Consider the following 27,298-nt stretch of genomic DNA (forward strand, 5'->3'; position numbering starts at 1 on the left):
CTAGCCTTTTTATAATATAGTTCATCTTTGTCTGAATTCTCTTGTGTTTGTTGTACATTACAAAACGAAGAACAATTCCAAACAGGCAAACACCATGATTATACAAAGTTTTGTAGGAACATGGCAGATTAGGCATGCATTGGAAGGTGTATTTATGATGAAAAAAATGATTAGGCATAGGTATAACCTTAATGGCTTGGCTGTGATAATCCTTGGCCTACATTGGATTTATGCCCTTCTATGACCAGTTTCAATATAAGATTCTTTGTTTCTAAGGATTCAGATTGCAACCTTAAACTGTATAAATGTTAAATCTTCCTTCAACTTTATTTGGAGTCATAAATAAATAAAATGATAAATAATCTCCTATTTTTATTTGTTGTGTTTTGTTTTGCCTGAGAAGCACTCAAGCACATGAGCTCATTTCGTCGTTGTCTACTTCCTTTGGACTAAAAAGAAAAAAAGTTTGCACAAAATCTTCTTTTTTCGTGCTATAAATCTTGAAACGGGAAACCGCGCGATTAAAGTCAACGCTTCACGTGATCATACATTTCAATCTCTAGACAAGGCACTTGTCTATCAACATTCAAAAGCATGCAGTATTATAGATATCAATAATAAATGTGTACATCATATATAAACATTTGTATATTTCGGAACGATATAAATTAGCGGTTATATAATAAATGTCGGTTGCTTTTCAATCGGAAAAAATATTGTATTCCCATTCAGTATGATGAATTCAAAACAAATGTGTACATGATCGTTTTGATCTAAACTACGATGTTTTATTTTTACAAGTTTACAACGTAATTTCAAATGCAATGAAAAGACGAGTAAAAATCATCCTTTACACCGAAAGTGAAAAATAAAATAAAAAATACTTCACATGTCAAAGAACAATAAATAATTCAAGACATATACTCCCCAAGAAAATAATATTAGCTTTTATGAATTAAATTTTTACTATCAATTCGAAAGAAAAAATGAAGAAAATCTAAAGGAAAATACAAGAAGACAATTAGTGGTGCAAGGGGTTTGGACCAGATGGGACGAGTCGTTTCTCGACTCCATATCTCGGGTCGATTTCGGATCCTCCCGGTGGTGAAACTTGATGATGATGATGATTTTTTTGGCGAAGATCTTGCATAAACGGTGTGAAATCAAACTTCCTCACCACTAAAGCTCTTCTTCCCGGTCGCGGCAAGCTAATAACCGAAGAAAAGGAGAAACGGTTTATGGATATCGAGCTGAAATTACCAATTACTAACGCTTTAGAGATGAAGAGGAGAACAGATATCCAAAGAAGAAATCCTAAGACATGTGGGACTCTACTCGTGGCCATTGAGATTAATTAACGATCACATGACCAGTGAAGATAGAGAGAGGAAATAGTGTTAACATATATAAGTATACGTATAGAGACATGGAGAGAGAGAGATGTGAATTGGAGACAGCGTTTTCCAACGAAGAAACTTCCTTTGCGTTCAAGTAAGAAGAGGGTTCATTAATTTTGACGTTCGTAATAAAGTCAAACCTCTCATCATATAATATTATTTTATAGGAATTTTTTTTTTTTGGTTTTAGGAATTTTCGTTTTTTTTTCTTCAAAAGCATAACAAATGCAGCAGTTAATCCAAAAGGAAAAAAAAATTAAGGTGGATCAAAGATTGTATGGCAGCTTAAAAATAAGATAATTAATAATTAACTTTTTAGCATATACACGAATGATTGGAACATATATATTGTTATATATTTGAATTTCATTAATAATGAGATTGTTTACGTCAAAACAATAATAATAATGAGATTGTTTGTAAAAATTACAAAAATCTTATTAACAACCGACTTCTCTTTGCCAGACAAAATATATATATATATATATATATATATATATATAAATAAGGGAGAGCCTAAGATGTAGTTGAGTACGAGTTGGACATAGTCGTGGGTGAGCCACATCTCCCCATAAAGATCACCGTCCGTTCGTAGTCTTTGCATATATTGCGGCGTGAACGTAAATATTTTCATATACACTAGAATATTTGTCCCAGTAGATTAAAAACCACTCCGATATTTTATTTATGAGAAAAATCATCACGACAAATTGATCACAAGAACGTTGTTGAATTAAACGAGCCACTCGTGGTCAGTAGTATTCTAAAGATCCACTAAAATTTAAAATCATCACGCTTTTTTCTTTTTCTTCAAATGTATGGTTTGGTACAAAACGTATAGAAGAGTATCTTCTTGAAAACCAAATTGATAGGCCTAGTTTGAAAATGTTTCAACTAAGCCCATAAAATACACATCCAGGGCCAAGGGTAAGATTAACACATTAGAAAATTATATGCTAAAATTTATTGATTTAAAGACAAAGAGGAGTTTTCTGTAATTTAGCGGAATCGACGCATCGATGGCTTTTATATATACAGTTTAATAATAAAGATTAAAGAAGGTTGCTCTCTCCGGCTAACGTCTCGGCGGAGAAGGAACATGGCCAAGGCTCGAAAGCCGAAGAACGAGGAAGCTCCTGGCGCGAAGTCTTCGGAGAACACCGGAGCAAAAGTTCTTCACCAGAGGCTCTGCCTTTCTATTGACTTCAAAAAACGGCAAATCTACGGGTTCGTTGCCTACTCTTGCTTTTCTATTTCTCCATTCGATAACCGAGTGCGTGAATGTGATTTGTGGCTGCTTAATGTAATTCGGGACGAAGGAACCCTAAATATGGGAAGAAGTTGAATTTTGCACCGGTAGTATCTTTTGGGATTTCTGCTTGTATACCCCTGCTTTTGATTATTCGGAGTTTTTTTTTACCATTATTAAAGAGAAAATCAAGCCTGTATCTAAGGAATTTGTGGGTACTTTGGAAGATTCCTGCGATTGAATCGTCACTGTTTGGATAAATATATCATTCCTCTCTTCATATTTGTTTTTCATTCTTCACTGCAATTTTATGGAAATTTTTGTGGACTTTGTTGGCTTTTCTATAGTTACACAGAGTTAGAAGTAAGTGTGCCAGATATCGGGATTGTGGGACTACACGCGGAGAACTTAGTAATCGAGAATGTCTTGGTTGATGGGGAACCCACTGTGTTTGAGTATTATCCGCACCATCAGAACTCTGAGAGTCAGAGTAACTGGAAATCGGTATCAGATCCTGCTTCAGCAGCTGATGCTGCGGCCATGGAATATGTCGGGGCTCTTAGGAGAGAAGACACAGCAAATTTACTGATCAACTGTTGCAAGCCCTCCAAGGATTTATCTGAACAGCTCGATAACGTGACTCTAGAAAATGGTTCACAATCGTCTGGGGATGCAAAACAGGTTATTCTTCTGATTCTCTTCATTATTGCTTTTTGTGGGTCGAATATAACACATACCAGGCTATCCATCATCGCACTTGATCAATGCTAAATTGAGAATTTACCATATTGGTAGGTGAAAATTAAAACACTAATGCAATTAAAATGGTAGCTATCGATGGGTTTGTGTTATTCCCTGATTCATATGTTATGCTATAGGTAAGTGAGAGCTTCCCTTTTTATAACTCTCAATGTATGCTCATATGATGCAGAATGTTAAGTTGATTCGGATTAACTACTGGATAGAGAAAACAGAGTCAGGAATTCATTTTGATGAGAACATTGTACATACCGATAACCAAATGAGACGTGCCCGCTGTTGGTTTCCTTGCATAGACGATGACTACCATCGTTGCAGGTATCCAGTTTAAAGAAGTAACACTGTTGTCATATCTGTTATCTCTTGAGATCAAGAGTGCGTATCTCTACCTGTTTATCCTTTTTCATTTATCAAATTTTTGGTGGATGCAGTTTCAATATGGAATTCACTGTTCCACAAAACTTTGTAGCTGTCAGTGTTGGGAAATTAGTTTACCAGGTAAGCTGGTATATCTTTCATATGTGAATGGATTAGAGTTTTACTATATTATAGATTCTGGGAATTTACTCATAGATTGGGAAACTTTAGAAGAAAGCTGTGGTTCCCATGACTTATGGACGTTATCATAAAAATGTGTGCCCCAAATTTGGTTTCAGATTCGATGGGAAATAAGCCATATCCAATACCCTTTTAATCTGAAGGAACTATCTTTGATTGCAAAACCTGGTAGATTCATAATTGTTTATATTGTCAAAATTTTCTCTGTTTATGTACAGTTATTTTATAAATCTAGATCAAACAGAAGATTCTATCCTCTGTTATATTGTAACCAAAACTATCTGGAAAGCCAAAAGTCTATGGAGTATGTTTACATGTCCCGTATTCAATATTTTCAGTACTTTTCAAGAAGGTGGAGGGAGTATTGTCTTTTAATCTTCACACTTTTCAGGTTATGTGCAAAGAAGACACTACTAAAAAAACGTATGTCTACGAGCTAGCCATTCCTATTGCTCCACGGTGGGTATCTTTAGTTGCGGGGCCATTGGAAGTCCTTCCAGATCAGACAAACTTTCTCATATCCAACTTGTGTTTGCCGCATGATCTCTTGAGGCTTGGTAATACAATGGAATTTTTCCATGAAGCTTATAGGTCAGTAAAATTTGTCTCCTGGCAACTTCTTGTAGTCAAACTGATATTAAGTATTTTCTCTTTCTACTGGACAATCAACTTCTACAGCTACTATGAAGATTATTTAAGTGCGAAATTTCCATTTGGATTCTACAAGCAAGTCTTTTTACCTCCTGAAATCGTTGTTTGCTCTTCGAGTTTGGGAGCTTCCTTGAGTGTATTTAGCTCGCACATGCTTTATGACGAGAGGGTTATTGACCAGGTATCGTTCCTCGTAAATTGGTTTGTGATTAGATGATACGTTATAGTCGTTTCTATATGCCATTATTATAATAAAAGGTACACAAGAATCGAATTTGTATGGTACATTTTTGAAACAAAGCACATATCTGAGCAAATTAAATATATTACTGCACCATCTCTTATGAATGTGCAAGCTGCATTGGTCTGTTGCTTGCATTTCCCCCCTTCATTAAATAATGGCTTCTAGTGTAGAAGGTTTCACTTATGTTTCTTGTTGTTTTGTCATCTTATTTACTTCCTTTATGCACGAATCTGATAAAGCTTCAATTGTCTTTGCAGACAATAGATACACGTATTAAACTTGCTTCTGCATTAGCGAAACAGTGGTTTGGAGTTTATATTACTCCTGAGTCACCAAATGATGGTAGGCTTGTGACATTTTTTAACACTTTCTTTCTGCTGTTATATTAGCTTCTTGTGAAAGCATCTAATCTTGTGATTGATGATTGTCCATGTTGTGATAACAGATTGGCTCCTTGATGGCCTTGCTGGTTTCTTAACGGATATGTTTATTAAGCAGTTCTTGGGAAATAATGAAGCTCGTTACCGGAGATACAAGGTTTAGAGCGTACTACTGAGCTATTTTTCCCTGGATGCCTCTGTAACCACTTCCGAACAAAACCACTAACATTTTATCTGGAATCTCAATTTTTTTACGCAAATGCAGGCAAATTGTGCCGTATGTAAAGCTGATGATAGTGGTGCAATGTGCTTGAGCTCATCTCCTTCTTGCAAGGACCTATTTGGAACTCATTCTATTGGGATGCATGGAAAGATACGATCATGGAAATCAGTAAGCAATCTTTTCTTTTCTTATTTATCAATTTCTGTTCTAAAATTTGTGTGGGCGTGTATGAGTTTGTTGGGATAAGTTGACAAGATCTTGCATGCGTTCGTATGTTATGAAGGATAATTCTTGACTGACTTATTTTTGAAGGGAGCAGTCCTTCAGATGTTGGAGAAGCAAATGGGCTCGGACTCCTTCCGGAAAGTATGGACATGGTGCTATATTTTTTCAGGCAATTATCTTTGTCAGTTTACTTTACTACGTGATTGATAAATCATTTTCTACTCAATGATTTACAGATTATACAGAAAATTATTTCTCGAGCCAAGGATCCATCTACTGCTATACGGTCCCTTAGCACGAAGGAGGTAACATGACTGCTCATCCATATAAGCTCTATTTTTTTACTACAAGTTACGTTAGGAAATATCCACATATTTCCTTTATATCCACATATTTTCTTTAGTTTTAGTTAGTAGACATAGAGACAAATTAAAAATATGAGAATTCAGTGAAAATTCTGGGATATGTGTGGTCCTAAGATAATCATTTAACGTTAGCTTTTGGGTTAGATTAGAACACTAAAAGGTCAGAACAGATTCTGGGACTTCCTCGGGAACTTTTCTTATTTTCTTGCTCTTGGGACATATCTTTGTTACCGAAATGGATCTGTCTCCCAGCTGTGACTGGCTATGCTTCTCAATTATGTCGTACATATGCCACTCAATCATAGCTTGATATGGCCTTCTAACCATAACTTGGTTCAATAACTTATAAGTCATAACCAATAGCATGCAAATGGATAACATCTCCTCACTCTTGGTTCACTGATTATCTTTCAGCTTGGATTCTCTAAATCAGTTTCTAATATGTGTGCTCCTCTACCGCTTTTGAGCTGCAGTTCCGGCAGTTTGCTAATAAGATTGGAAACCTTGAGCGTCCATTTCTCAAAGAATTTTTTCAGCGATGGGTTTCATCTTGTGGTTGTCCCGTGCTAAGGTATTTTTTCTATGATGAGTTTCTTTTTTCTGATCTTAATTTTATGGATAGCTAGATCTTCGTTAAATCTCACCGCAATTGTTTTTTAACTGGTGCTTTAATATACCAGGATTGGTTTGTCCTACAACAAAAGGAAAAACACTGTTGAAATGGCTGCTCTGCGTGAATGCACGGCTTTGCTCGATGCAAGATTATCAGTTATTGGTGCTACTTCTGATGCAGAAAACCGAGATGTGGATGTTGGCTGGCCTGGTATTATGAGTATAAGGGTTTATGAACTCGATGGAATGTCCGATCATCCAAAGTTGCCTATGGCTGGAGACAGATGGCAGCTACTGGAGTTACCATGTCATTCTAAACTTGCTGCTAAACGCTATCAAAAACCAAAGAAGGGAGGGAAACCTGATGGGGCTGACGAGAATGTTGATGCCATAGCACCTTTAGACAATAAAACGAGGTAGGTTGCTGTGATACACTTTTTCGGGCATTCCGGGTCTGTTTACATCCCTTGCAACATCACAAGGATAAAAACTGAGAGATTGAATCTTTCTCTGCAGTATCGAATCTCCCTTAGCTTGGATTAAAGTTGACCCTGAGATGGAATATATTGCTGAGGTTCATCTTCACCAGCCCCTACAAATGTGGGTAAGAGATCTCCCCTGACGCCTTTACATCATCTGTTGTGTACATAACTGTTGATTTTGTCCTCCACTTTCTACATGGTTCGTTCATGACAAGAAAGCTCATGAACTATCAACTAATGCCGCTTAGATTTTATATAACTGAGTCGTTCTGTATTTGACTGAGTGTTGTCCTGTAAATTATAGCCATCTGAAGATCATGAACACATGTTTGTTGTCTACGCTTTCTCACACATGTCGGTTTCTGTATCTGTGGACCAGGTCAATCAATTAGAGAAGGATGGAGATGTTGTTGCTCAGGCACAAGCAGTTGCGTCACTGGAAGCTTTAAAACAACACTCATTTTCCATTGTGAATGCACTCAATAATACTCTCACAGATTCCAAGGTTATGTCAGTTTCTTATATACTTGTTCTTAAAACCAGTTTAAGAAAAAGTTCATTTCTCCAAGAAAGTATTGTGACATGTAGGTCTTCTGGAGAATACGGATTGGGGCAGCTTTTGCATTGGCTAAAACAGCATCAGAGGTATGATATAAACTGTTCAATCTGATGTTCCAAGTGTGTCTAGAGGTGTAATTATCAAATTTAATTGTTGTTGATGTAAACAGCTGGTTTGAGCTTACGACATAGTGCATAGCATGAAGAATAGCGAAAGTTGTTGCTACAAAAGTATTACTAGATCATGAATTCTATGTTTACCAGTTTTCATCTGTTCCCATTTGAAACTCTCTTGAGTGTGTATATCTGTCGGTTTGAACTACATAAAACGCCATCTTTCAACTTTTTTCTAAAGGTCACTTGCACTGCTTTCTGTGCCCTTTGAAACAAGTCTTAGTATAATGATTGATTTCGGTGCATTTTTTTCTAGCAGGAGACTGACTGGGCGGGTTTGCAACATCTAATAAAGTTTTATAAAAGTAGAAGATTTGATGCAGACATTGGACTCCCCAAGTGAGATTGGAGCCTTGTAATATTTGGACCTCTCTTTGGTAACCAGCGGAAGATTTCTCATAATACTGATGTTTTCCTTTCAGGCCAAACGACTTCCGCGATTTCCCAGAATATTTTGTGCTTGAGGTAATGAATTGAGGTAGGGTATGAGCTTGATCTAATGTCACTGCTCCTGCTTAGTACAGAAATTGGGTGCCTCCTGAAAAAAATATTAGGCTTCTTATTACTATGTATTGGTCAAATAGCAAAATAATGAACGTTGAGCCAACAAAGAGCATAATGACGTAAATCTAGAGGCTTCCTTCCGTGTTCAACCTTTTCGAAAAAATCGTGAGCAGAGGGATGTGATTCCTAGTTTCTCACTTATTAGCCTCCTTTGCCCCGGGGTTATCCATGGTTATTTCCCCTGATACTGTGGTTCTAACAGTTACCTTTTCTGTTTCACTCGATTAGTGTGAGTGGCTTTTGTTGGTTATTTTTAAGTCGAATCTATTTCTTCTCTTGAACTTTGGACCTTGTGATAAACTGTGTCTCAGTATAGGGACGTCTGGATTGGATCTCTTGAGTCAGATTTATCATTTTTCTTGCAGTAGTATTAGCATGCGGTTTCTTTGGATGTACTTCTCTAAACTTATTTTTATTTATTACGTCTTAGGCCATTCCACATGCCATTGCCATGGTTAGGGGTGCTGAAGCAAAAAGCCCTCGAGAAGCTGTTGAATTTATCTTACAGCTTCTAAAGGTATAGATCATAGTTTGATTCTATCATTTAATATGTAAAGTAAGGGTAAAGTTTGAGCCTTCAAATAGAAGCTGTGCTAATCTTTATTGCGCTGCTTTAATTTTCAAGGAAAGCTGAGGTTTCTCTACGCTCATTTCCAGTTCATTTTATCATATTGCTGATTTTTGCAACTTTTCCTTTTCCATTTTATAGTACAATGACAACAGTGGAAATCCTTATTCTGATGTATTCTGGCTTGCTGTGCTTGTTCAGTCAGTTGGTGATCTTGAATTCGGTCAACAGGTGTGTGATTGTTATCTTGAAAAGGCTACTCTATGATTTAGCGGCAGTAGTATATTAGCTGTGAATTCTTTAGGAGCTTTATTGGTTCATATAGCTTTATGGACGTCTCATATTCTTATGAAAAAAGAAAAGATTTAGTCTTCGAGGCGACAGTGGTTTTTGAGAAAAAGTGGAGCACCATTTCATTCAGTTCATTTGCAAAGAAATTCTTTGCCAAAGACGTGAATTCAGAACTTCAATATATCAGCATGATAAATGTTTTGCTTGCTCAGTACTTATTGTTTCTTTGATTCTCTGGCAGAGTCTTACGTTTTTGGCCCCTCTTTTGAAGCGCATTGACAGACTCTTGCAGTTTGACAGGTTAATTCTTGTTTGATGTTTATGATCTCATAGATTTTAACAGAATTTTTTATTGAAAGCATTTTTGTACTAGGCTGATGCCAAGCTACAATGGCATCTTGACAATTAGCTGCATCCGAACGTTGGCACAGACTGCTCTCAAGCTTTCTGACTCCATCAGTTTCGTAAGTTTTTTTTTCCTTTCGCTTTGATCTCCAAGTGCTCCTTATAACATAGACATCATCTCTGATAGCAATAAGCTTGCAATTCACTGACTTCAGGAACACATCTGTAAACTTATTGAACCTTTTCGAAATTCGGATACGATATTGCAAGTACGCGTAGAAGCATGTAGGGCACTTCTTGACATCGAGTACCAATCCAAAGGCATAAGCTCTGCACTTTCGTTGTTTATGAATTACGTGGTAGAAGAGTCATCTTTAAGAGGTTGGTTGCATTCTCTTGCTAGAACATAGCTGCGTTCTGGTTCTGGTAGAGTTTATTATTTTCCATTTTATATACAGGCCAGGTTAAATTATGCGTACACACAATGCGGTTATGTCAAATAGCAGTTGGATGTGACTCAAACGATTGTGTTGACACTGTTAGTCTTCTGGAATTGCTGCATCTTTTCAAGAGCCATGTAGTATTCAACAATGAATTCCTTCGCCACCATTTGTTCTGCATTTTTCAAATCCTCGCAGGAAGGTCTGTGGCCTTTTTCTTCATCTGTTTATCACCATATTCATCGACATTGTTAACAGAATATACTTGTTGTTATCTCATTTTCAGACCCCCAACGTTGTTTGGAGTGCCCAAAGAAAAACCTTTGCAACTTGTTGATGTGGAGGCCTGCATTGAGCCGAAGAATGTATTTTCAGTTCCAGGAGCAGAGGCAGAGGGGCCTTCACTTTTGGCACTTGGAGATGCCAGAGGAAAATCGCTGGATGCTGCTCCTTTTGGTGTTCCGGTAAGATCACAGGAAATGTTCATGCCTATTGCTCCTGAACTGAAATTGCCAGAACCTGTTGCAGCATCATTTTATGAGACACAGCATCTTGAACCTCACATGGAAAATCGAAACCAAGCTTTGCATGAAAATCCGATTGTTCATGAGATTCTATCGGATGGTGAAGCCCCAACAGAAGAATTAGCTAAAAGGGAAGCAAATCCTCCAACAGAGGAACCTCAAAAAAAACTTGATGTGGTGCCTGTGTCTGTTGGTCAGGAGATCAAGAAGTCTGTTATACGGATCAAGGTCAGACCATCTGGTGCAACCAGCAGAGCCGAGGGATCAGTACGATCCATGGAAAGATCTCAAGGGGTTGTGGTACGCCATGATATAGACCGAGGACAAACTAGTTCAGCGTCTGTAGACGCTCCACAGAGAATCTCAGCTGATGCTGTGAGCATCAACAATCAAAATCACTTGGAGGAAGTAAACTCGTGCCATGATGTTGGATCTCGCATGACTGCAAGTATCGGCAGTGTAAAACTTGTAAGCGAAGGTGATACTTTTGGGAAAGAGTTGCAGTGCACTGCTGAGTCTGGGAAATATTTAACAAGCCAAAAAACAGTTAATAACCAAGAAATAGCAGCGCCCAGCTTCTTGCCACAAGACCATAGTAAGGGCAACGAGGTGCAGCAGAAATATGCGAGCCTTCAGACACTTTCGGTTGGTAAAGAAAAGGAAAAGAAGAAAGACAAGGAAAAGAAAGATAAGAAGAGGAAAAGAGAAGACCCGGTTTATCTAGAAAAGAAACGGTTGAAGAAAGAGAAGAAACAAAAGGAGAAGGAAATGGCAAAGCTTTGGAGCAGCTCTTCGGATCCAGCTACAAAGACGATAGAGAGAGTCGAGGAGGCTAAACCAGAGGGACCAAGTGATGCTGCCACAGTTGAAAAAAAGGCTGAGCCATCTGAAGCTCGTCCCAGGTTCCGAATCAAACTGAAAAGCAAAGCGTTCAACAACCCTTGAGTTTCGAATTTTCGATCCCAGCCAGTCCCCCTTTTATTTGTTTTTTTCTTTAAAAAAAAAAAAACAAAAATTACCACTGATTTGTCACTAGGATCCTCTTAGTATCTTGAGTAATGCATAGATTCGATATGTGTGACTTGTAAATGACAGCTTTGGTGTTTGCAAGGTGTGTGTTATATGTCAATGTGATCTAGTAACTTCAAGAGTAGTTCATCTAGGTTTTGGATAAACAAACTGGAATGTTGACTTTATTGTGGTATAAGAATTGAATAAAAGTAGCAGGTACTTAATTATCAGATAGGTTCATTAGTATTACATATTAGTATTACATGTGCAACTGTTTTAATTGTAACGTTAGTTCATGAAACTGACGTGGAGCGCGCTTCAACTCTGGCGTGTAACCAAAGCTAGAGAGGGAGAGAGAGAAACAGGCGCGCTTATCATATCATATATATTATAAACGAAATAAAAATTTCTTTTTAAGTTCTCTCGTTGAATCTCAGAGTGACTAATTACTTTTACCCCTCCTTAAAATTATTTTTAATCTAAAAAAAAATTTATTTACAATTAAAATCACGATTATAATATAGGTTGTAATAATATTAAATCAAATAAAAATACATGATTTTATCTCAATCTGATCAAAATCTACGATTTTATCAAATCAAAAATCACGATTTTACAACTAAAATCACGATTTTTTAAAACAAAAATAAAAAAATATAAATTTATTTATATTAACTTTTATAAAAAATATTAAAAATCGAAAATTATAATATATAATTATGTTACTCCATAAATTTTTAAGTAAATCTTACTTAATAAATACTTAGATATTGTTTTTAAAAAAAAAATAATTATATGAATTATAAAAAAATATTAAAAAATGAAAAATCATCATATCTAGTTATGTTACTCCCTTAATCTTTAAGTAAGTCTTGATAAATACTTAGATATTGTTTTTTAATATAAAAAATATATGAATTATCCGATTTGCATAAATTTTAAAGATTTTTCAACCAATTTTTTTTCTTCACTTACACGGTTGTTATGTTTGGCGATCATGTAAGCTATATATTTCGTGTGTTTCACATTAATGATCTTGTGACTTCTTAAAAAAAATAGTTTTTGTGCTTTCTAATTTTCTATTCGGTTGTTATTTTTGTTTTATATTTGTTTCTGTTGGCTCATGTAGATCTACATTCTTTTATATATATTAGGTGATACCTTGTGTCTTCCCTTTTATAGCTCTTTCAGGAATATATTTTGTTCTGATGTATATTAGAAGTTGGATTATATTTATATTTTATAAATTTTTCTTATTAATAATAGCGTTTGATTTTTTTTTTTCTGTTTAAGAGGTGGTGTTTTAGCCGGACTTTCTTGATCGTTGATTGTTTAGTTTACTGCTATGTCGAAGGGTAACTTTTTATTTTCTTTTTTGTGCTTTAGGTTTAGATTTGTGATTTTTTATTATCTATCATATTTATGTTTTATATATTAGCCAGTTTTGGTGCACTTTTCTTTCTCTTTTATTAGTTTGGGCTGAGTCGAGCCTTTTTTTTTTTAATTTATTGATTCTTATCTGTTTTAAGTTTTGATTGTTTTTGTTTTTTCTTTCTTAGGTGCTCGCGTTTTATTGTTTCATCTTGCGATGCAACAGATTTCATTTGCTGGTGATGAAGACAAAGATTATGGTCATGAACCGAACCAGTTCTCGGAGTCAGATATGAGCGTTTTATATGTTTTAAAAAATTATTACAAAAAGATCATGTATTATGTTTTGTGGTGTAGGCTCTTGGTGACGATTCACAATGGTCTATAGGACATACGGTGTCGAAATCCCTCATGGCAATGAACGTGAGTTCACCTGGTTCTTGTGAAGGTTGCCAAGCTGATTGAACTTTTGGAAGGTACATGAAACTTTAAAAGAACACATATAAAAACACAGGTTTAATCATCTGATTATGGATTATTACTTGATCTGATGAATCCTAAATTTATAACAGTTCAAAAGAAGCTTCGGTGAACAAGGTGCAGAATATGGTGGTCTGTGTTTTATCCAAACTACAAGAAAACACAGTTTTTGTGACTACAGTTTGCGACCACATTTATGGTCGCAAATATTTGCAACTAATTTGTAACTACGTTGCGACGAATACGCGACTACTGTTTCTGCAGAGACAAATTAGTCGGTAATTAACGACCAAAGATATTCGTCGGTACATAGTCGCTAATTAACGACTACTTCGTGACTAACTTTTCACTACTTAGTGTCAAAGTGAGACTACATAACGACTGTTAAATTAGTCGAGAAATATAGTAGCAAAGTTGTCGCAAATGTGCGACTATTTGCAACGTTTTTCTACTGTCACTGTTTTGTCGCAAAGTAGTCGGTAAATAAAGTACGTGTGTTGAATTGGTAATTGTCCCACATCGACAAAAAAGAATGAAGGTCAAGTTCAACATGTACTATAAATAGTGATACACTCCAAATGGAAAATATACCATTGGGTTTTGAAAAATCCATCTTTTAGTTAAATTTACCTATATAAGTCTTTTTCTCCATTGCCATTAAACAAAAATTATTTGTGTCTTCAAAAAGAGACAAGAAAATATTCAAATAAAAAAAAACAAAAAAGTCTCATCAGAAACCGATGTAGAATCAGTCACGAGGATGGATGTATAACAGAATTGATCCACACACAAATAATATATCAAGTGAGTTCTTGGTAGGGGTAGAACAATTCATGAATTTTGCTAATATCCAGCCACTCACACAAAGTAGTGGAGGTAGATTTTACTGTCCTTGTTTGAAATGTGAAAATAATAAATTCTTACCAGGTAATACAATTTCGAAGCATTTGCATAGTAAATGATTTATGTCAGAATATTATGTATGATCTGAACATGGTGAAGATTATAATGTGCTTGGGGGAGGATCGGGTAGTTATTATGCTAATGTAGATTATACTAGTGATAATCATCAACCACCAACATTTGATGGGGGGAATGGATATGTTGGGATGGTGAATGATGCATTTCATGGTACTATCCCAATTAATCATCATGAGTATCATGAATATGAAAGTGGATATGATCATGTTCATGAAGAACCTACCCAAGAAACAAAACGGTTTTACGACATGTTAGATGCTGCAAACACTTTATGATGGTTGTCGTGAAGGCCAATCAAAGTTATCTTTGGCTGCTCGATTCATGAACATTAAGGCTGACCATAATATGGCTGAAAGCAACATGGACTCATGGTCTGAATTGTTTGCGGAGTATTTACCAGAGGGTAATCAAGCACCTGGTTCGTACTACGAGACAGAAACTTTGATGCGGAAGTTAGGATTGCCGTATCATTCATTTGATGTATGTATAGATAATTGTATGCTCTTTTGGAAAGAAGATGAGAAGTTAGAGCATTGCAAGTTCTGTGCAAAACCAAGATACAAAGCCAGTGAGGGATGAACAAAAATCCCATTCAATCGTATGTGATATTTACCTATTACTGATAGATTGAAGAGATTGTACCAATCAGAGAAGACTGCATCATCAATGAAGATTGTACCATTCAGTCGTATGTGGTATTTACCCCACCTGTCGTTGCCGAGAACAAAAGAAAACAAGCTAACAAGGAATTTAGTTCCACCAAAAATGTTAGTCCACTTGGCATATTCTTACTCTCAAAGTTAGTTCTATTGATAATATTGATGATACATGAACAAAATTACTATTTTTTATTCGAACAATACTTTATTTGAATGGGCTTTGTGTGTGTTTTGTCTTTTATGTCCAGTGTTGGGATATTTTTTGATATTAGTTTCTAGTTCCTTTATTTTACTTATGGGCAAAGACAGGAGAAAAAAGGTAACTATTTGTACTTTGATCTTTTGCACGTTTCTCCGACTGAAATCTTTTTCGTGTGGAGTGCTTTCATCTCATGTGTTTCCAGTTGAGTTTGAACTGTTAATTATAAAATGTTATTTTTGGATCAGAGTAAAGTTTCTCTTGCTTAAGTTTCACAAAAGATGTAAAATTTATGTTTAAGTAGCTAAAACTCTAAGTTTTCTTAAGTTTGTATGTTGGAAGGATTCAATTCCATCTAATTTTGTATTTTCTTTATTTTTTAAAATTATTTAATATGGTAACAAATAAATATTCTAGCACAACAATGTGAAATAAATCGATGATAAATTATATACAAAAATCTGCAAATCTTGGGACCGTGAAAATGTCACAACCCTTTTGTGGAGACTCCCTTTTACATAAATTCTTATTTTGATATTTTTTTAATTTTTTGATATTTTTGTTATTAGCATAATTAAGAAATTTTGAGAATTTCTTTTTTTTGGTATATATGTCTAAGCTCTTTTTTAAAGTTGATTACCCCGAAACAGTTTTGATTGTTCTAAAGGAGCAAGCTACAAAAGTTAATGCAGTTTTCTTATCTAACAATAAATATAACACACTTTTAAGGAGAGTTTTAAGTTTGAAATGTGTATTTATCTTTTTTCTCAACCTCAAAAGATATAGAGTCATAAAAAGTATGAAGAGTCGTAATATGAAAAAAATCATAAGGAGAAGAAGAATAAACCGTAAAAAAAAAAGAACACGAAGAAGACGAATGTGTTAAATAATAAAAAAAAGATGTGAATGATAAATTTGAATAAGAAATATGGGAAGAAGAAAAAAAAATGAAGAATAAGACATGAAAAGAAAAACATGAAAAAATATGGACAAAAGAAGAATAAGGAAAAAATGATGAAGAAGAAAGAAAAAAAATAATGAAGAGGAAAAAATAGAAAACGAAAAACTAGAATTTATCTTATTTAAATTAGTTTGTGGACTATTCAGTTATAAAGTATTTTTTAAGTAATTAATTTTGAATTTTGTTTATTTTTTAGTTAATTTTATTTTAATTTTTTTATGTTTTAAATAGTTGTTTTAATTATTTTCAATTTATAGCATTAATTTTTATTTATTTTGTTTTTAAAATATTTTGGCCCGCTCAAGTCGCGGATTAAATACCTAGTTGAAGAAAAAAAAGGAACCCCAAATTTTTTTGTAGTGTGAAATTTCATTAATTTGACGTTATTTTTAGATATTTTTCTTGCTTCTTTTGTCTGGCAATTATGTAGATATTTAATGAGTTTGAAATTTGAATACACAAATTAAAAAATTGAGTTGCAACTAAATTCCACAAAATAAATAGATCAATACGTATATCATTATTATATGACGTGGATCTATTTTTCAATGCTAATGCATTCTTTATCCTAAACTTTTCAGAAGACTACATCAACTTTTAAATGACATCTATTTTTTGGTTAAGACATCATGATTTTCTTGAATTCTTACAATTTTAGTCTTTTAGAGTTGACCAATTCTTAAATTTCAAAGTTTTCTCAACAAAAACTGTAATATCCATATTCCTAAATGTTATCCTTATAAAATTTCCTTTTTGTATTTTCGAAATTGACTTAGAGAAAGAAAAAAAAAATCTATACTATTATAGAAGCTCTTTTGTATATGTATTGTGTGTTTAGTGTTTACGAATAAAATAATTAATCCTAAGAAAAAGACAGTGAAAGAAAGAGAGAGATTTGACAAAAAAGAAATAGCCCAAGAGGAGGGGAAAGGGAAGGAGAAGCACTGCGCAATTGAAAACATTGCTGCATTTCTCAAGTGGCGTCTTCTCTAACCAATTGTCACTCGTGACTCGTGACTCGTGAGAGAGAGAGAGAGAGAGAGAAAGGAAAAAGGAGAGATTCGTCAAGAGAGAATGGAGGCAAAGCGAGAAATTCTTTTTCCGTAGAGAGAGAAAGACGATGAACTGTCGGAGAGTGTTCAAGTCCGTACAAGCCTTGGCGGCTCACAGCTTCCTCTTCTGTTTCACGCTTGCTTTGGTGCTCAAGCTCGACCACACCGTCTCTTACTCCTGGTGGTTAGTTTACTTCTCTCTTCTCCTTTAAACTCTCTGAGACTCAATTTGCTTGCATAATTCGTAACTATTCTTTATTCGTTGGATTTCGATTTTTATTTTGAGAAAGAGAGACACTTATTTACACATTCAATTTCAGAATCCACAGCTCTGGCTCTGTCGAATACAATTGGGCCATTTTCTTTCTGTTTTTATGTATTCTGGAAAGTGCGATGTTTTGCTCGCATGTGGCGTCTTGTTTAACTATCGACACGAATTTCTGTGAGATGATTCAAAATTTAGATTCCGAGCCTCTTGAATCACACCTGTAGCGATTCTCCTTTGAATAATGGAACCCACGTCAATCACTTCTACTTTAGAAGAAATCTTTCCTTTTATGGAACTGTATGATTTTTGTATGTACAAGACATTTTGAAGTACACCCTTATCAGGTACTATGACAGGGAAACCTGTCAGATCGTGTCACGTGTTGATGTTATATGTTTTGTTTTTTTTTTCAAGAAACATCTAGTGTATTGTATGAGGGCTGCAATGGGAAATGATGTCATCTAGATTGAGTCATAGGGAAGGGAATTTCTATTTAGAGCTTCAGATTCTTTCAGCTTTCTGTGATTCTTGGTTTTGTTTGGTCAGTTATCCATTTCTTGGTGTTTGATAGCATTCATGCGTTTCTGCAATCGTTTAGAACATATCAAAATGTATCTTTTCTGCTGATTTGTTCATGTAAGGGCTGTGTGTCTACCTCTGTGGGCATTCCATGCTGTTGTTTCTAGGGGAAGATTCTCGCTGCCTGCTCCAATCGCTCCTCGTAACCGTCATGTATGTCCCTTCTATTATTATTCACAGTTAATGTTATGATTTCCAGTAAATCGATAGCTATTAATAACCAGAATTAACTCTCAAATGGCATTTTGTTATATTTTGGCTTGTAATGATTGTTATCTTTTGGTGTACAGTGGGCTCCATGTCATGCTATTGTTGCAACACCGTTGCTTGTAGCTTTCGAATTGCTCCTCTGTGTATACCTTGAGAGTGCATATGGTATGTAACCACGGCTTACTCACAGTTTCATACTTCATGGGATCCGTTGATGTTGTGATATGCTAAAGCCTCTTGTTAGTTAGTATTCTGACAAGGAAAAAGTTGATTTATGTTACTACTCATATGGTAAAGCAAATGATTGACTATGACTCTCAAAGCTTATCGTTGTGACTTTTGGTTTTGGAAATTTTTAATGGTTAAGTTGGACAACATCACTAGAAAGTTAAGTTTGTGCAGTGTTTTCTTGCTCTATAAAGCCCTAGTTTTATTTCCTCCCGGTTTAATGTAATTTTGTGCTATTGTATTTGAGATGCAGCTCGTTGGCCACCAGCTGTGAGTTTGAAGATTGTTTTTCTCCCCTTGTTGGCGTTTGAAGTAATCATACTGGTGGACAATGCCAGGTATTGAGATAAGATATATATCACCCAATTAATTCTTTGGTTTTAAGACCTAACTACCTCACGTTTTATCTTCAGAATGTGTCGGGCACTGATGCCTGGAGATGAGGAGAGCATAAATGACGAAGCAATATGGGAAGCACTTCCTGTAAGTCATGTTACATTTGTTGATTTAAGGCATAAGCTGCTGTTAAAAGTACTTGGTTCATCAGCTTAAGACTAGGGCTCCTCTTCCTTTACTTGCTTAAGTTGCATTTATTTTCTACATGTGAGCTATCAGTCATATATAATCATTTTCATATTTTCTGAATTCACAACTTTGGACTCTGATTTTCAAGTCATGGATTGAGAGAAGTTACAAAAAGTCAAGCTGGAATAACTGCCAATTCTTTGATTGTGGGTGGGAAGCTGCTGCATATTCAAAATAAAATTTTCTGATGCCTTTTTCAATTCTGTCTGCAGCATTTCTGGGTTGCGATTTCCATGGTGTTCTTTCTGGCTGCTACAATCTTTACCCTCCTAAAGCTCTCTGGTAATCTGTCGCTGGAATAGTTGCTAAAATTTGAAGTATCTTATTCTAAAGACGACCATGGGCGTTATACTTGGAATTCACAATTATATTTATATATCAAGACCGTTTCATGTTTAGTGTCCATTTATATTAGACTAATTCTCCAAAAAGGAAAACCTTGAAATCCGGCAAAATGAGTCATTCTAAATGTTTGTATGTATTTGGATGCACCGGAAAATGAGTTTTTTTTATTGCTGGAACACCATTTATATTTATTCGTTTCTTAATATGCTAAATGCCCATTGGTTGGAACTCCCTCTTGTGTTCGCAGTCGCTAACAGATTCATGTTATCAGAATCTTATTTAACATCACTTATCTCACTAACCATGTGGATATTGTCATCTATTTACATATCTAAATCATATCTTATATAAACTATGTCCTGGATGGGTTGTTGTGTTTCCATTCTATCTTAATTCTATCTTATTTTAATCAAATCAGGTGATGTAGCTGCTCTTGGCTGGTGGGATTTGTTCATTAATTTCGGGTATGCATTGTCTTTGCCTTTTTCTGTTAGAGATGTATTTCTTCTCTAATGCTATTGGTGGAATTGCTCATGAAGGTAATCAATGTGTACGTTTTGCATGCAGAATTGCAGAGTGCTTTGCTTTTCTTGTTTGTACAAAATGGTCCAATCCAGTAATTCATAGAAGCTCACGTGTCAGAGAACCCGGGTCATCATCTACCACTACTAGATATGTTGATTGGAACAGTGGCCTTGTGGGCTTTTCAGAAGACGATAGTGACCAAGATGGAACGTGTGCCCTGCAAGATATTGGTGGTCATCTTATGAAAGTTCCCCTCATTTTATTTCAAGTGGTGCTTTGCATGCATCTTGAGGTAAACAACATTTTTCCCTATCCTACAGTTGTTTTGTTTGGACATTACCATTAACCAAACGTGTGGGTTTGAACTTTCAGGGAACTCCTGAAGGTGCTAAGTATATACCTGTACCAGTCCTGTTTTGTCCACTCTTCCTATTGCAAGGCGTTGGTATTGTATTTGCTGCTTCTAAATCAATAGAGAAGGTTGTTCTGTTGCTGTGGAGCGAAGATGATACAGGATTGTATTTTAGATTTTCATCCAGAGCCCATGATTGCTTGGGTTTTTTGCACCATGGATCCAGGTGATAAACTTGTTTATTTGTTTATTTTACTTCACTAGTCTAGAATTATGGAGGCTAACCACCAAATATATGTTTTTATTCCTGCCACTGAATTACTAACAAACAGAAAGTTAACACTTGATCCTCTTCGTGCTTAGGCTACTAGGTTGGTGGTCAATTGATGAAGGAAGCCGGGAGGAGCAAGCTCGACTATACTTTGATCAAGACTCTGGGTTAGTGTAAAATTCAACCTTGTACATCTTCCTACGAAAATGGTTACATCCAACCTACTGAAGATTTCATGAATATTTGTGTGCAGTTACAATACCTTCTGTGGTCACCCGCCTGAAATAGTCAAGAAAATGCCAAAGAAAGATCTTGCTGAGGAGGTTTTTCTACTTTTTCTCTTACTAGCAAATATGTCGTTGTTTCGTTTTTTTTGTCCGAGTATATTTTTTTTCCTTTGGTTTCATTATTTCTTCATTATATTTTTTTTTTTATTCTTATTTTTTGCATTCGATCTAATTCCGTGTCAGGTGTGGAGACTTCAAGCAGCACTTGGTGAACAAACAGAAATCACGAAATTCAGCCAGCAGGAATATGAGAGACTGCAAAATGTAAGGCTCTCTTCTTCTCCTGATATTCTTTTTTATTGTTAAAAAATTACTTGTCAGTTGTCACTCTAAAGGGATTTAGTTTTCACAAGGGTTTCTCTTTCGGAGTTTGCTTATCCCTTTGGACTTTCATGTTCCAGGAGAAAGTGCTGTGTAGGGTTTGTTTCGAAAGAGAAATCAGTGTAGTACTACTTCCATGCAGACACCGTGTTCTCTGCAGGTATTAATATCTTCTTCCCCAGGAAGAAACTGAACTTAAGTAAACATATGAAAGAAGTCTCTGTCTCTCTGATCATATCTGCTTATGCGTTTTGCTGCCATGTTTTTTTTTTTTTTTTGCAGTTACTGCTCAGATAAGTGTAAAAAATGTCCCTTTTGCCGTATAACCATCGAAGAGCGGCTCCCCGTATATGATGTTTAACATCTAAACTCGACCCTCTTCGATCAAAGATTTTAAGTGTATGTATATATGTCCCACACTCCTTTTGTCACCCTCTCTAAACTTGTTCACATTTCGCTGAGTCTTTTTATTTGTGCGAATTAACATCGAGTATAGGTCAAGCAGAAGTCTATTGGCTAGGATATACACATATATGTCTTAAGATTAGGGTTTATGTAGATATTATTACCCCTTGAGGGAGACATTGTTTGTATAATGTATCTGTTTGCACTCTTTGTATTCGACTCGACACTCGAGTAAAGTAAAGAAAAGGAACATTGGAATGTTTTAAGCGATAGAAAATGGAAGAACTTTCAGTGAAAAGCAAAGCTAACTTAATAAGACTGGGCCGGAAGCAAAGCTCAGTGGGCTAAAAAGGCTTTTGTTGTGAAAATATCAAAGGCAACGCGAGAGACCTAACATATTTTCCGGCCAAACGAAATCGAGCTAGAGGAGAGAGAGAGTGACGGCGAGGAAGAGAGAGAGAGAGAGATGTGGTTCGGTGGCGGCGGAGGAGGAGGACTGAGAAAGCTCTGTAGAGCATCATCGGCTGTTTTTGAGAATGAGATTAGCAGCTGTAGCAATTTGTTTGTGAGATACATGTCGAGAGAACGAGCTGTGAACGTCCGGAAGATAAACCCAAAGGTTCCGATCCCAGAGGCTAACCTCATTGCCAATTCTCTCTACAATCTCTTTAAGCAACATGGCCCTCTTTCCGTTCCCAACACTTGGCTCCGTGCTCAGGTCTTTTTTACCTTCTCTCTTTCTTTGTTTCTTATTCATCTGAAATGAATCCCTCAAATTGATCTGAGATATTGCAACACTCCCATGATCTCAATCATATTAGTGATTATCTATTGCTGCTTTCAACTATTAGAGTGTATTGGTTTATTTGCTTGTGCCGTCGCTTATTTTTGTTTACATTTTAGTGTGTTTATTGTCTCAGCTGTGTGGTTATGCTTAAGAATTATAGGTATTGAATTGGTTCTTGATAATATTGATACAGAGATGGAAACTGTTTCACTCAGTCATTTCATTTTGGTGATGATAACAACAACAGGAAGCTGGGGTTAGTGGATTGAACAGCAAAACGCATATGAAGCTAATGTTGAAATGGATGAGAGGGAGGAAGATGCTCAAGTTAATCTGCAACCAAGCTGGTTCCTCCAAAAAGTTTTTCCACACCATTTTGCCTGAAGATCCTCTACATGATATACCGATTGCTGCTACTGAGAACAAAAAACAAGGCTTCAAGAGAAGAAGCAAATAAGGATTCCGCGAAGGAGTAGTTTTTGCCTTTGAGAGAGCAAATCTCTGTAGACAAGTTGTTGGCTTTTTTTGTTGTCTTTAAGGAAGTGGATGTGTTTGACTATTTTCATCTGTTTCTTGTCCTAGAGAAAACATTATAGTTGAGATGGTGTAGAAAGAAATTCTTGAGAAAGTCAGGACTTGTTTTGATCTTTGCTCTCTTTTCTTGAATAAAGAAAATCAATCTTACTTGCAGAAGACCAAAGATCACATTATTCATCAAAACTCAACATGATGCCTTCAACTGATGGTTCACAATTCAAAGTTATTAAGCATCATATATTCATATCTTAACAAGTACTAACTTACCTAAAATACGCATCACCCATTTTGGAGAGAGGATGTTTTTGATCTTTTGCTCAATGTGGGAAAGAGAATCGCATTTGCAGAACATGTTGAATGCACACCATCATAGAGAAACAAAGTCTTGCCACATCCTTCCTTTTAAAATACCTTTTGCGTCTGTGAACAAATATCACCTCCGTTTTCCATTTTTACGTTTGACCGAATGTACATTTCTATAACTTTACGGATAATTAATGGGCCTAAACAGAATGACATAGTCAGATTGATATAATTTGCAGTCATAACTTTTATGATACCTTTTTAATGAAGTATGAAAAGTTGGAGTACCTTTTATGCAATTTAGTAAGAGATACAACCACTAAAACATGCTCCATGAATCATCATCATTTATTTCAGAGTTAGCTTTCCGTTCCGATGATTCCCTTCCTTGGAATCGAAATTGCCTCAATGAAAAACCCAAACTTTGATTTCTAATCTTCACGTGTAACGTATCTTCTTCTTTTTCTTCTCCTCCTATCAGAAACCCCCTGATTTCTCCCATAGTTTGCTGCACGCTCCTCAGAACCGTCCCTGTTCTTGTTTATTCGATGTGATGATTCGATTAAAGGCTTTGGAGCTGCTAAATTGGCTGGTTTTGATCTGATCTAGCATTCTGAGCTTACGAATTTATTTCTTTGGGATTCAATTTCAAGCAGAGAAAGTGTTTCGTGAAGCAAACCTACCAAATCGGAGAGCCAGATTTCCTGGCAACTCTTTTACAGACTTCAGTATAATAAGATAAAAATTTAAGCTTTTTTGATGAATCTTATCTATTTGAGAAGTATAGGGGATGATGAAGATCCCGTAAATGGAAATTTTGTTTGATGGGTAGGAGGATTTCTTGGTTATCTTTGAAATGAGTCGGTCTCCGTCGTTTTCTGTGAAGCCTGAGCTTAGTATAAAGCCCGATCCTGAGTCTTTGAAAAGATGGGTTCACGCATTTTGCATTATGAGGTTTGATCTCGAGCAAGGGCAGCTCTTAGAAGAGTGTTATCCACCAGGCTGTCTCTCACAAGAAGAGGAAATCGAGGTCTCATTCAACTCCTTTCCGGATTCTGTCTCACAGCATCATAACCGTGCAAGCATACATGACTGCATTTTCTTTTTCCGGTTTCGTAGACCAAAAAATAACACTGAGGAGGTAGATGGTGTTAGGTACTTGTATGGTTATGTATTTAATAGGCAGAGGCATGACGAGAGGTTGAAAAGAGGAGGAGAACAGAAGTCTGTGGTGATATTATCGCATACTCCTTACTCCAGTGTTTTTAGACCGTTGCTGCAAATCATTGGTCCTTTATATTTTGATGTTGGAAATAAAGCTATTGAACATATTGCTGGTTATGTCTCAATGTGGCCTGCTCCTGTTCCCGGTAAGCTAATGGAGCTGCCAATTGGTAATGCTATGCTTAAGGTGAACTTGCCTCCTGCTCATAGCCTTCCATTGGAAAATGGGGTTTTATATGAGGAATCTGCTTCTTCCATGGCTCCTTTACTCCCTACGAACCAGTCTGTTCCTCAGGGTCTTTTCCATGATGCAGATCTTTTTGGCATTTACCGGGGGCTACTGTTGCAGCTATGGACATTATGGGAATTGTTACTCATAGGTGAGCCTATCCTTATCATAGCACCAACACCTCCACAATGTTCAGAGGCAGTTGCTTGTCTTGTGAGTTTGGTTGCGCCCTTATTTTGTAGCGTCGACTTTAGACCATATTTTACTATACATGATCCAGGATTTGCTAGACTAAACTCACTCCGAGAAGGAGACACTTTTCCGCCGATGGTTTTGGGTGTCACAAACCTCTTTTTCCTCAAAGCTCTTCGCAATATGCCTCATGTTGTCTCAGTTGGAACCCCTGCTCCAAACTCAAACCGTGTAGCCCTTACAAGTAGGTCGGCTGGTAGAATATCTGGTAAAGCTGAAGGATTAGGCGTACAGCAGCTTTCGTTAAGAAGGTTCTCTCCTACAAATTTGCTAAATGCAGTAAAACTTAGACGAGATGGACCTCTGTGTCTCATGACAGAGCACAAGGAAGCTGTCTGGACCACCTACTCTGCGATAACTAAGCCAGACACTTCGATTTTGAATAGACTTATTGATGCTGGGATGTCACCGAGGGTTGAGGAATCAATGTCAGTTGTGAATAATGAGATTCTGCGACGGCATTTCTTGGAGTTAACTACGAATTTCTTGGCCCCTTTTGGTCCATATTTCCAGGTTAATGCACCTTCTGATGGATCTTCACCATATGTTACTCCTCCTGCGCTCCCATCATTCGGTGCTGATGAGTTCCTTTCGAATTTATCGGCGAGAGGTGTAGGGAAGTTTTTGTCTAAACGCATGAAATCCAACTGGCCAGATCTGTATAGGTATTTATATATATTAACAAAGTCATTTTGAGTTTCAGTCTTTGGATTTCTTGTCTCATTCTGGTCACATACAGTATTTGGTTACCTTGCTAAACCATTGTTTCAGGCGGTTTCTACGAGGACCTAATTTTAACCCCTGGTTCCAAAGACGGCGTGCTGTTGCTGAGCAAGAACAACGTAGATTATGGAAGCTAGCTAGAATGAAGACTGATATGCGGCAGATTACGTCTCATATGAATGAGTTGGAAGCTGTGGATTCCTTCAATGCCATTGAGAAGTACATCAGTGATGAAGTCAAGGTAAGACTATCTTCCCTTTAGGTCTGAAAGCTTCATCATCTGGTTTGGAAAATTCCCATGCTTAGCATTCGAGAATTCGTAAACAAGATCTTTTTGTTTTGTACTTCTATATCAGATTTAGCTTTTATATCGCTCTGCATAGTATAGGTAGTTTCTTCGAGAATTCTGTCATGCAGAACCTGAAGTAGTATAACATATCGAAGTCATTTTTTTGCAGTCGCGGGAATCAGGAGGAGGCGCAGATTCAGAAGCAACGTTTCAGAAACTGAAGAAGGATTTACAAGCGGTGTTCAGTGTACTTCCAAGTGACATGCAGGAACTTCTGCTTTCAAATCCTCAAAGAGCATCACTTCTTCAAAATCCATCAGAGCTCCAATGAATTATCTTTTTTCACTAGGCTTCCATGAGGATTCTGATTTCCTTCTCTTATGCTCTGTTTCATTCTTTTAACTATGTCAACCAAAAATAATCTTCATCTTCTCTAATTGTTTATTAGTTTTTTATCCACATGTCACATGAATGATGAAACACGAGAATCACACAACACCAGATTTACTGATCACTGCTCTATTTTCTCTATCATCAGATATAATCATCGTTCTCTGATCCGTAAAACATGTAGCTGTGATTTATTCACGACAAATGAATGAAATGTGTTGCTTAATCAAGTGCCCCTAACATATGGGAAGTGTCTCTCTTTTTATTTTTATTTCTAAGCAACTGAATCATTACATAGCCATTCAGTCAATTAGATCTGCCAATGTAACAGGTGTTGTTTGGTCTCATCAATTCATAACATCCGTTCCAATTAATAACATCAAATAGTTCTTCGACCAAAAAAAACATCAAATAGTTCTGAGGATACCTTAGTCAATATAAATAGACATATCATTTTGTTGAAAAATCCCTGAAAAAAATATCATTTCATCAAGAGATCAAACTTTATATATATATATATATACTAATAAGCCAATGCATATGAGATCAACAACAAAACAGCTCAAAAACACAACTAAAGCTCAAACACACAACATCACAAAAAAAAAACACCATGCCATAGTTTGCTTTTAGCTATTTACGCTACTGTGCACCAATGACTTTTAAGGCCTTAGTCAAATATTATTTGTTGAAAACAAAGTCAAATCTGAAATTTAAAAAGGTTAAAAACAAAAAGAAATATTGTTCATGCACAACTTTTGAACACAATGTTTTTATCGGTTGTCGTATTCTACTTACTATATAAATTATTGAATTAGAACTAATTCTGAAAGATCTGAACCAAATATTTATGTGTTTGTAAATT

At 36.1% G+C, this 27,298-nt stretch overlaps 5 protein-coding genes across 5 annotated transcripts; 4 read left to right on the forward strand and 1 right to left on the reverse strand.

Annotated features, from left to right (window-relative positions):
- Window positions 1–931: 931 nt before the first annotated feature.
- LOC18008604 (CLAVATA3/ESR (CLE)-related protein 13) lies at window positions 932–1,354 on the reverse strand. Its single transcript, XM_006390425.2, has one exon. It carries the CDS (start codon window positions 1,343–1,345, stop codon window positions 1,022–1,024), a length of 324 nt encoding a protein of 107 aa, XP_006390487.1. The 5' UTR covers window positions 1,346–1,354; the 3' UTR covers window positions 932–1,021.
- Window positions 1,355–2,474: 1,120 nt separating this feature from the next.
- On the forward strand, window positions 2,475–11,738 carry LOC18008766 (transcription initiation factor TFIID subunit 2). Its single transcript, XM_006390426.2, has 25 exons — window positions 2,475–2,624; window positions 2,994–3,327; window positions 3,578–3,723; window positions 3,837–3,903; window positions 4,355–4,554; window positions 4,642–4,795; window positions 5,116–5,200; window positions 5,304–5,395; window positions 5,504–5,629; window positions 5,774–5,827; window positions 5,923–5,991; window positions 6,525–6,622; window positions 6,732–7,079; window positions 7,180–7,267; window positions 7,525–7,650; window positions 7,734–7,790; window positions 8,137–8,216; window positions 8,300–8,342; window positions 8,872–8,958; window positions 9,151–9,240; window positions 9,542–9,600; window positions 9,674–9,764; window positions 9,861–10,026; window positions 10,104–10,287; window positions 10,372–11,738. Exons 1-25 carry the CDS (start codon window positions 2,497–2,499, stop codon window positions 11,552–11,554), a joined length of 4,155 nt encoding a protein of 1,384 aa, XP_006390488.1. The 5' UTR covers window positions 2,475–2,496; the 3' UTR covers window positions 11,555–11,738.
- Window positions 11,739–17,145: 5,407 nt separating this feature from the next.
- On the forward strand, window positions 17,146–21,962 carry LOC18008297. The gene is made up of 14 exons (XM_006390427.2): window positions 17,146–17,507; window positions 18,233–18,323; window positions 18,461–18,545; window positions 18,862–18,946; window positions 19,022–19,091; window positions 19,406–19,475; window positions 19,957–20,002; window positions 20,106–20,355; window positions 20,436–20,641; window positions 20,779–20,853; window positions 20,940–21,009; window positions 21,157–21,237; window positions 21,375–21,454; window positions 21,577–21,962. The coding sequence occupies exons 1-14, from the start codon at window positions 17,392–17,394 to the stop codon at window positions 21,653–21,655; spliced, it is 1,404 nt and encodes a 467-aa protein (XP_006390489.1). The 5' UTR covers window positions 17,146–17,391; the 3' UTR covers window positions 21,656–21,962.
- On the forward strand, window positions 21,952–23,160 carry LOC18007844. The gene is made up of 2 exons (XM_006390428.2): window positions 21,952–22,417; window positions 22,734–23,160. The coding sequence occupies exons 1-2, from the start codon at window positions 22,166–22,168 to the stop codon at window positions 22,941–22,943; spliced, it is 462 nt and encodes a 153-aa protein (XP_006390490.1). The 5' UTR covers window positions 21,952–22,165; the 3' UTR covers window positions 22,944–23,160.
- A 537-nt stretch (window positions 23,161–23,697) lies between these two features.
- On the forward strand, window positions 23,698–26,498 carry LOC18008952 (protein DENND6A). Its single transcript, XM_006390429.2, has 3 exons — window positions 23,698–25,696; window positions 25,803–25,995; window positions 26,213–26,498. The coding sequence occupies exons 1-3, from the start codon at window positions 24,183–24,185 to the stop codon at window positions 26,372–26,374; spliced, it is 1,869 nt and encodes a 622-aa protein (XP_006390491.1). The 5' UTR covers window positions 23,698–24,182; the 3' UTR covers window positions 26,375–26,498.
- The last annotated feature ends 800 nt before the right edge of the window (window positions 26,499–27,298 follow it).

The sequence above is a fragment of the Eutrema salsugineum genome, unplaced genomic scaffold (assembly GCF_000478725.1).
Source record: "Eutrema salsugineum unplaced genomic scaffold, Eutsalg1_0 scaffold_9, whole genome shotgun sequence".
Taxonomy (NCBI): Eukaryota; Viridiplantae; Streptophyta; class Magnoliopsida; order Brassicales; family Brassicaceae; genus Eutrema; species Eutrema salsugineum.

What these genes read in the sequence shown, in the direction of transcription:
- LOC18008604 (XM_006390425.2), bottom strand. Translation starts at nt 1,345, where the DNA reads ATGGCCACGAGTAGAGTCCCACATGTCTTAGGATTTCTTCTTTGGATA.
- LOC18008766 (XM_006390426.2), top strand. Translation starts at nt 2,497, where the DNA reads ATGGCCAAGGCTCGAAAGCCGAAGAACGAGGAAGCTCCTGGCGCGAAG. An exon ending in TCCTGAGTCACCAAATGATG is followed by an intron (nt 5,201 to 5,303) that starts GTAGGCTTGTGA and finishes TTGTGATAACAG; the next exon opens with ATTGGCTCCTTGATGGCCTT. An exon ending in TGGCTAAAACAGCATCAGAG is followed by an intron (nt 7,791 to 8,136) that starts GTATGATATAAA and finishes TTTTTCTAGCAG; the next exon opens with GAGACTGACTGGGCGGGTTT.
- LOC18008297 (XM_006390427.2), top strand. Translation starts at nt 17,392, where the DNA reads ATGAACTGTCGGAGAGTGTTCAAGTCCGTACAAGCCTTGGCGGCTCAC. An exon ending in CAATATGGGAAGCACTTCCT is followed by an intron (nt 19,092 to 19,405) that starts GTAAGTCATGTT and finishes TTCTGTCTGCAG; the next exon opens with CATTTCTGGGTTGCGATTTC. An exon ending in TGCTTTGCATGCATCTTGAG is followed by an intron (nt 20,356 to 20,435) that starts GTAAACAACATT and finishes TTGAACTTTCAG; the next exon opens with GGAACTCCTGAAGGTGCTAA.
- LOC18007844 (XM_006390428.2), top strand. Translation starts at nt 22,166, where the DNA reads ATGTGGTTCGGTGGCGGCGGAGGAGGAGGACTGAGAAAGCTCTGTAGA. An exon ending in ACACTTGGCTCCGTGCTCAG is followed by an intron (nt 22,418 to 22,733) that starts GTCTTTTTTACC and finishes TAACAACAACAG; the next exon opens with GAAGCTGGGGTTAGTGGATT.
- LOC18008952 (XM_006390429.2), top strand. Translation starts at nt 24,183, where the DNA reads ATGAGTCGGTCTCCGTCGTTTTCTGTGAAGCCTGAGCTTAGTATAAAG. An exon ending in AACTGGCCAGATCTGTATAG is followed by an intron (nt 25,697 to 25,802) that starts GTATTTATATAT and finishes CCATTGTTTCAG; the next exon opens with GCGGTTTCTACGAGGACCTA. An exon ending in ACATCAGTGATGAAGTCAAG is followed by an intron (nt 25,996 to 26,212) that starts GTAAGACTATCT and finishes ATTTTTTTGCAG; the next exon opens with TCGCGGGAATCAGGAGGAGG.